General features: G+C 33.2%; 1 protein-coding gene across 1 annotated transcript; it reads right to left on the bottom strand.

The window, feature by feature from the left end:
- Nucleotides 1-127: 127 nt before the first annotated feature.
- On the bottom strand, nucleotides 128-7826 carry apela (apelin receptor early endogenous ligand). Its single transcript, XM_088633310.1, has 3 exons — nucleotides 7413-7826; nucleotides 5128-5217; nucleotides 128-1216 (listed from the first exon to the last, which is right to left on the bottom strand). Exons 1-2 carry the CDS (start codon nucleotides 7486-7488, stop codon nucleotides 5129-5131), a joined length of 165 nt encoding a protein of 54 aa, XP_088489436.1. The 5' UTR covers nucleotides 7489-7826; the 3' UTR covers nucleotides 128-1216; nucleotide 5128.
- Nucleotides 7827-8088: the final 262 nt, after the last annotated feature.

Here is an 8088-nt window from a genome sequence, read left to right as displayed (position 1 = left end):
TTAAACTTCCTATTTTGTACTGTTAAGTTCATTATAAAAATGAAATTCAAAATTATATTTAATATTTAATTAACATTTAAAACTATAAGAGATTTAACTTGTAAGCAACAGACCTTGACATAACCGATTTGGTACAAATGCAGATTTTTTTATTTCATCAGCTGATACTGTATGTGGAATTTGAACTTTTGAATGCTTGTTCTCTGAAAATTATTAAAACTATGTAAATTCAACAATAATGGTAAAAAGAAAGAAAAGATTAATAAAACATGCATACACATTTTATTTAAAGGGATTAATAAAATATTTGAAGTGCATTGCTTACATATAAACACTACAGTATGCAGAAACTATGATATACACATGGGGTCACACAGTGGTGTGCAGAATCTTATTTCCACTGTTTTAGCCATAACTTTAAGTTTAATGTGGGAGTATACCATTTTATTAAGAGGTGTATTGCTGCAAAAACACACTGAAAGAGACAACAGTCTGGTTTTCTTATGAGTGTCAAAAAAGTTATTTGCATTTTGTATATGCACCTAATGAAAGCCATCTCCAGGTTTTTGCCTTTGGGTTCTGCTACCTACTTGCTACTGTACATTATTTTAAAATATTTTCTCTTTACTTGCTGTGAATTAATGAAGTGTAATATGTACTTAATGTGTCTGTATCCATTTTAGATTGTTTTCAATAATGTATTAAGGTTTTATCTCGTGAAATCATCCAGAGTATCAACAATTTATGTCTACTGTACATAGGGAGCTTAAAGAGACAGGCAAAGAGACTGCCAGTGCATCTGTAGTTACCTAAACCTGCATGCTTAAAATCTTTGTAATAGGAAAATAACATGATTGCCAGTATGTATTATTCTGAATAGTTACATATCATAAATACTACCTTCACAAGCAAACCAGAAACACTTATCCTACTGTTAAAATCCTTTGAAGCACAGAAAAATACTTTCTTTTTGGCATGGCCAAGTGCCAAACTCTCTTCTCTTTTTTTCATTTTTCTCTTAAAATTCTGAGGTTCACAACAGTTGTGTTCCAACAGGTGGTGGCCTTGAGTCTTGAAATTCCTTCTTTGGTGGACTGCATCCGAAGAGGAACTTTCAGGAAAAAGGTTTTTCAGGACATAAAAAGCTGCCACCGTGACCAGTCACCATCTTTTGGCTTCAGTTTTTCCATTTTCCTTTTTGCTGGACAGTTTGTAGCTGAAAGACACAATTTACAGACTCAGTTGAGTGCAATTGTGGAGACAGATTCTCTAAACAAATCTAATACTTCATTGTTTTAGCCTGGTAGCAGCAAACACACAATCTTCCGGTTCTTTTAAAAGAGGAAACAAAACCTTAAAAAATATGTAAAAATGATGGTAATCTCCTCTTTCAACATTTGGTTTTAAACAATTAGTCAATTTAAAATCTGTGCACTATATTTTTCTAAAAACATGCATACATTAGTTTCTTTTGATGCTTAATGAAGAAATTATATGGCTTGATAACATATCCTAATAACGCTGATATGAGCAAGCGACTGTACACTTTACTTTTTCATGGAAGTACATAATCAGGAATAACTTGATAAGAAAAGTCAATACTAGTCAGTGTGGTTGCCTGTGAGGTATGTTTACTTGAACTGCAAATGGGCCTCTCTTTACTTGTCTCAGCTTCCCCTGTTTGGTCTGTGTCACTAGCAAATAATCCTTGAAGTGCCTTGCTGCCCTTTTAACTTTTGTTCGACTGGTTACATTTTTTTTTCATTTTGCACCATGTTTCCGCTTTTGGCTTTCATTGTTAGGGTGAATTCAGCTCATGCAAATTCTTGCAGTTTGATTCTGTTCATTTTCATTTCTTGCTGAACTGAGGCAGCTCCAGATAAGCTACTGTAACTTATTGTTGGCAGAATTGACTCAGCTAGCCCTCAGTTTGATTAGAGTATGTGATCATTAACATTCTCAGTGGCACAGAAATATGTACAAATGAGGTCAGTATGAATGGGCTAAGGTTACATGGCTGACCCAGGTTTTGAATAACAACAGCTGAATGTTTAAAAGCAAGGTCTCCTAGAATACTGCTCGTTTGATGTCTAGGATGCATCGTTAGTGTGATTTATTTTAAAGCTAGGAGGTGACTTTCTAATTAATCCTTACAGAACCAGTTTGCAGTTTCCAAATATCTTGCTAAAGCTAAACCTTTCTTGGTATACAAATACTTGTGTTATTTCAGCAACACTCCAGAGAATACATTTCTGACTAATAGTAATAAAGCAAACATTAAGTTAAAATATTCAACAGTGTAAATAAGCTAGATGGACTGAATGTCCTCTCTGTTGACAACTTTATCAGGTTTAAAATGCCATTTATTGCACACCGCCCTTAAATTCCCAATAGATGAGTGTAGTATAAAAGATGTAAATGTGTGGTATACAGTACTTAATAAATTGAGACGTTCCATTCTGAAAAGTCTGAAACATTTGTTAATGGGCAGTTTTATATAGGCCTTTAGTCTTTAGCTTTTACAATTTACTTTTAACTTCAAGAAGAACTGAAGCACTTATGTCTTTTCTTGTAGATTAAGTTAGTAATTTCTGCAGAATTTAAGGTCATTTCTGTTAAAAAAAAGTCTGTTAAGACGGGTATTTGGAGGGTCATTGTGTTAAGTTATTTTCACAGAGAACAGCTGAGGAATAATACTTTCAGATCTTCCTGCTGCTCTTATAAACTGTAAAGAATTACCTAAGTCACAATTAACGAATGGTTGTGACTAAAGCAATTTACAACACTACACCCTCACATGATGACGGAGCAAATTCCACAGCTTACTCTTGCTAATCATCCAAATCGCAACTTAGTGAATATATGTAAAAAACCTGGAATATATCTAGATGTCTTGAAACCTTGAGTAAAATGGAGGGTAGATCCATAAAGATGTATAAGTATGAGAAGCTTTAGTATTGGTTGTCTTTTGGCGAAGTCTGTGTATGTAGGTTTTAAGCTGCAAACTTGGCATGTTAAGAAGTGGTTGGAAAACTATCCCTGCCAAGACCCTCTTTATATATTTTGTGTCAAGCACCAGGGGGATATAATTAAATTTAAAAATGCAAACCCCTTATAGAGGCAAAGTGGCTCCAAGAAAATATTTAAATTAGTTTTTCTAATACATCTTTAGAGTTGCTTCAGTTTACCAAATTGGTACACAGAATGTTTTGAGGATTCAATCAAAAGGCAGCTGGTAAAATACAGCACTGGTGATTAAACTTATTTGCCCACCTGCAGGGATAATAATGGTATAGTGAGGAAAACACTGAGAAGAGTTGTTTGGCATACTAAAAAGATGGCAGTTTAACAAACCTCCTGTTAATTAGTTGTGGAATCCAACAGTAAGCTTTCATGGTCTATTTCCACAAGTTGCCTTGGAGTTAGTGAAAGTATTTAATGTATTGTTTATGAAACAGGGAGAGCAAAGTGAATTTAGAAAGCCTGGAACATGCCAATATCCAAATCTCACAGCTGTGTGTACCATGAAGAAAACTACAGTAACTCTTGTGTTGAAAAAGGAAAAGAGGATATTAGAAAAATTAGAATTCTGAAGTAAAACATTTTACACTGTAACTACTCTGTATCACAATGGAAGGGAAAGCAACAGACAATTTTATTTTCACATTAGACTTAGTTGTAATAAGTATGATAATTATGAAGATAGTGGTTCAGCTATACAAGACATAAAAATAGAAGCAACGGCCTCATTCCTGCCTTCTACAGTTTTGTTTGCTTTCCTAAACTCCTTTGAACCTGTCATTCATTTTCAGGCATCCTTCATAAATTATAATAGTCGTAGCAAAAACGAGGAAGAAGTTGAAAGGAAAACCTATTGATATTCCACATTTCATAGATAGGTAGACATAAACTTTAAAAAGTCTCTTTTGGGAAATTAAACCTATGATAACTGTTATGACAGCTTTTATGTTGATTAAAAAGGAAGTGTATGAAAATCTCGAGGGTGTTTCTCTGCAGTTAGGAAGTAGCATGTCTTAAGTTCTTCCAAACTACAAAGAACCCACATCCTTTGAAACTATTGAGTGATTTGAAAGGATGCAGCTAAAATTCCTGAAGGTTTAATTATCAATTAAAAAAAGCAATCCTCTGTAGCCAACTATTGCTGTATATTGTTGATGCCACATGTTCGTAACTCCCATGCAGGAACGTTTACTAAAGAAAGTAAAATAATGTCAACAAGTGTGAAAAGATATAAATAAAATAAAAGGAAATAATTAAAACAAATAAAATTAAAAACAATTTACTTTTTAAACTAAGTCACTAATTTTGCCAATTCATTGTTTCAGATGTGTCAAAACTGGTGTCTTTGGCCATACCCCTTATTTACATTAGTTCTTAGGATAGTTATGAATGTTTTTTTATATATAATGAAAAATGCTTCATTGATCCTTGTTTTGTAATACAAGATAAATCAAGTTTGGCATATTAGGTTAAGCACCATGCAATCCGAAGCTCTTTAACCTCCTTATTTTACATTTGGTTCTATGAGATTAGAAACATAGCAAATCATTATGAATGCCCAATAAATACACATATATTTTCATATTAATTTTATATTTATAAGTATTATTCAACATATATTATAATCAATGTTTAATATCAATATCAATAGCAGATTGATGTGAAGTATCTTCTAGCAGAAAAAGGGTGGATTTTCTTTGAATATTCATTATGTTAGTCCTGTAGCACTTTTGTTAGTATATATTTAGAATACCAACTTGAAAGATAAATAACATTTTCTGTATAGGTTACTACAAATGATAATAATGTAGCAAATGCAGTTGGTAGTGAAAATTACATTTATGCTGATTATTATAGTTTATTTTTAGTCCCAAAAGGAAATCCTAAGAGGAACTCTTGTCCTTAGAGGAATCCATACTTTCTGGTAGACAACTGAAACAATTGAATTTGATCCAAAATAGACAACATACGCCAAAACGTGGACAATGTCTGATAATTTGGTTAAATTATTAATAATATCGAATATGAATATGAATGAGTCTGAGGAATCAAATTGTCTAACACAGTTGTGAGCAATAACAAATGTTGATCATAGTCTCTATGTACCTTAAGGGAAGGGAACTCTTGCATGAAGAGGCATACATCTTCTGTGTGGACAATGGTGCCTGTGATATTTGCGTCTTAGATTGAAATGTTCTGAAATAAAGAGAAACAACAACATACGATCAAGAAGGCTTCACAATCAAAACATAGTGTTTCTTTTCTTTACTTTTCAGCTTGAAATCACCCTCTGTCCATTCCTTTGCAATATACAATCAGTGCTAAATTCACTTGTTTTTGGAAAAATGCATTCAAATAAATGTTTGCAATTTTGTTGATGCAATAAATATAACAACCATCATCTTATGTTTCAATGCAATGTGAAGCTAATACTTCCAAATGGATGAGATGCATTGATTATTAATATTAAAATATGATTTACTATCAAATGATTGACATTAAAAAAACAACCATCTTAAGACATCTTATTAAGATTACTTGAATACCATCATCATCACAAAATGCAGATAGCAAAACACAGTGAAAGATTGTACAACTTAAAGTAGTGAGTAAGGTCCTTAATTCATAAAATGGATCATTACCTAAAACTTTATTCAGCGATAATATTTCCCTCCTATATTACAACTTCAAACCCTTAAAAGTTTACTTGGAAGTGTAAAGAAGTAATTACAAGCCATTAATGTCACATATGTGCCACATGCGGAAGTCTTTCAGAAATGTCCTGGGTACAATAAATTGTTGGTGAAATGGAGCCTTAAAATTACTGATCCTTATCTGCAGGATAAGCAATATAACCAATTGACCAACAGAGCACTTAGGTGTTCAGAGGATGCCAGTGAAACAGCCTTTGCCCATAAATCACAAAGAAATGCTTTTCCTTTCCTTAAGTATCATAGTAAAAAGTTAGATCCAAGAGCAAATAGATGTTAGGATTAACAAACCTTTTAATGTATTTTTGTTACTGTAAACTGAGACTGAACTACTTGCAAACGAGCAGTTTAAGAGATTTTATTTTAGCTAAGACTAATGACTCAGTTTGAAAATCATTTGAAAGTGTGTGAGCTATTCCTCTGTTAATAGTACTTTCATGGTAGGTTGGAAATCAGTCCTCAGCATCTCAGTCCCTGTTAGCATTTGATTGAAGATCATGACTAACAATAAGGGATTGAGCTGGGAATGCAGCCAGTGCTTCATTCCGATTTGCATTCTGAAACTAAAGAGTTCAGCTGAAAAAACCTAGACTGGCACCGTCATGGTCAATTAAACCCTCATATAGTCAAATGACATGATTTGAAGGAAATTAAGCAACAAATATCACTTGCATAAAACACTGGTATAAACTAACTTTTTTTCCCAGTTTCACAATTTAAACATAGAACGTGCATACTATTATAGGAATGCAAAAAATAAATGTAAAGAAGTTAAAAAATATACTCTTATTCTGAGATAAAATTCCTCTTTACAAATCTCTTTGATAGATAAGCTCCCCTTGAACAATTCTCAAAAAACATGCAAGACAACTAAGATTTTTTTTCTTATTAGTTGAACTGTACATCATGAATAGAACTAATGTTTGTTTTAATTTAAAAAAAAAAGGTTTAAGGTTTTATCATTATACACTATTTGGCAAAATATAACAATTCATTTCTAACTAATTTGTCCTATTTTTAGTTTTGTACTCATTAAAATTTCCTGACGCAATGTGTTAAATTCTTTTCTGTCTAAGGACAAATGTGCTTTTCACTTTGCTAATTGAGTAATAATGCATCCATCTATAATTTTCATTGTTTTAAAGTGTTGAGAACAAATCTCTTAATTTCACCTTAGAATATCACTTTAATTAAATAATGTAGAAATACATTATAAATAATAATTAGTTATACATATTTATTGAATGTACTATTATATACATCCAGGTGGATGGTTCACATTGGTGCTGGTGGATGGGAGTCACCATTACCTGTAAAGCGCTTTGAGTGGAGTGTCCAGAAAAGCGCTATATAAGTGTAAGCAACTATTAATTATTATAATAATTTATATGTATGTATCTTTTTTTACAATTTGTTATGCGTTAACATTAACATGTTTGTTAAGAGTTATCCTATTTGGTAGTAAGTTCCATAGGATTTATTGTAAATATGACCTACTGTAAATATTCACTAATTGTTTCTCTTCTGTATTTTATTGATACATGTTTCTTGAGTCCATAATAAACAGCTCTTAAACCTAATTAATAATATATGTGATAAAATGCTCATCTATTAGCCAAAACCAGACTCTTCATTTGTTACATGTAATAATAGATTGGCACAGGCATTCGATACACGTACCTGGTCGTTGTCCACTGATTAACAAAAGACTCATCACTACAAGAAAAAATATGTACAACAGGTTCTGTAATCTCATTTTGGTCAGGTCGATGCGCAGCAGGTTTCTTCAGTGAGGTCCAATAGATACAGAAATTCCCCTACTGTGTCTCAGCTGCCAAAGCTCCTGTGCCACAGTTCAAAGCAAAGACTCGAGTCTCATGAGTGAACTGCCCTTTTTTCTGTATTTGTCAAAAAGGTTAATGATCACATCAGGCAAGGTGACTGGCTATAGCAGGTACCCCCTCTCTCTCTCTTCACTCTCTCTTTCAGGACCGCTGTCTTGTATGTCTTTAAACTCCCAGGCCTTTTCTTTCCAAAGACAAACCTAAAAAATTCTAAGCATCTTAAGAGAAATTGTCCTACTGTGGACGACCAACAAGACCAAGATTGTGAACAATGCAGCAGCTGTCCTTCTTTTTATATGGAGGGAGGGGGGAATATGTAAAACCGAGAGAACTGGGAGGGATTACTCCCCTATTTGCAATTGTTAGTTAGACTTTGCATTGCACATATTGCCCCCACGTGTATAAGGTAAAAGAAGTGACAGGAAACTCCCACCATCCCCCTCCACTGCCCATTTTGCGCATACTTTAGAGAGCCAGAAGCATTGGGTGGCTACTTGCAGCTATTTAGATGA

This window comes from Lepisosteus platostomus, chromosome 1 (assembly GCF_059453375.1).
Source record: "Lepisosteus platostomus isolate fLepPlt1 chromosome 1, fLepPlt1.hap1, whole genome shotgun sequence".
Classification (NCBI taxonomy): domain Eukaryota; kingdom Metazoa; phylum Chordata; class Actinopteri; order Semionotiformes; family Lepisosteidae; genus Lepisosteus; species Lepisosteus platostomus.
The sequence above is the reverse complement of the archived record's forward strand: the minus strand, read 5'-3'. Positions and strand labels throughout refer to the sequence as shown.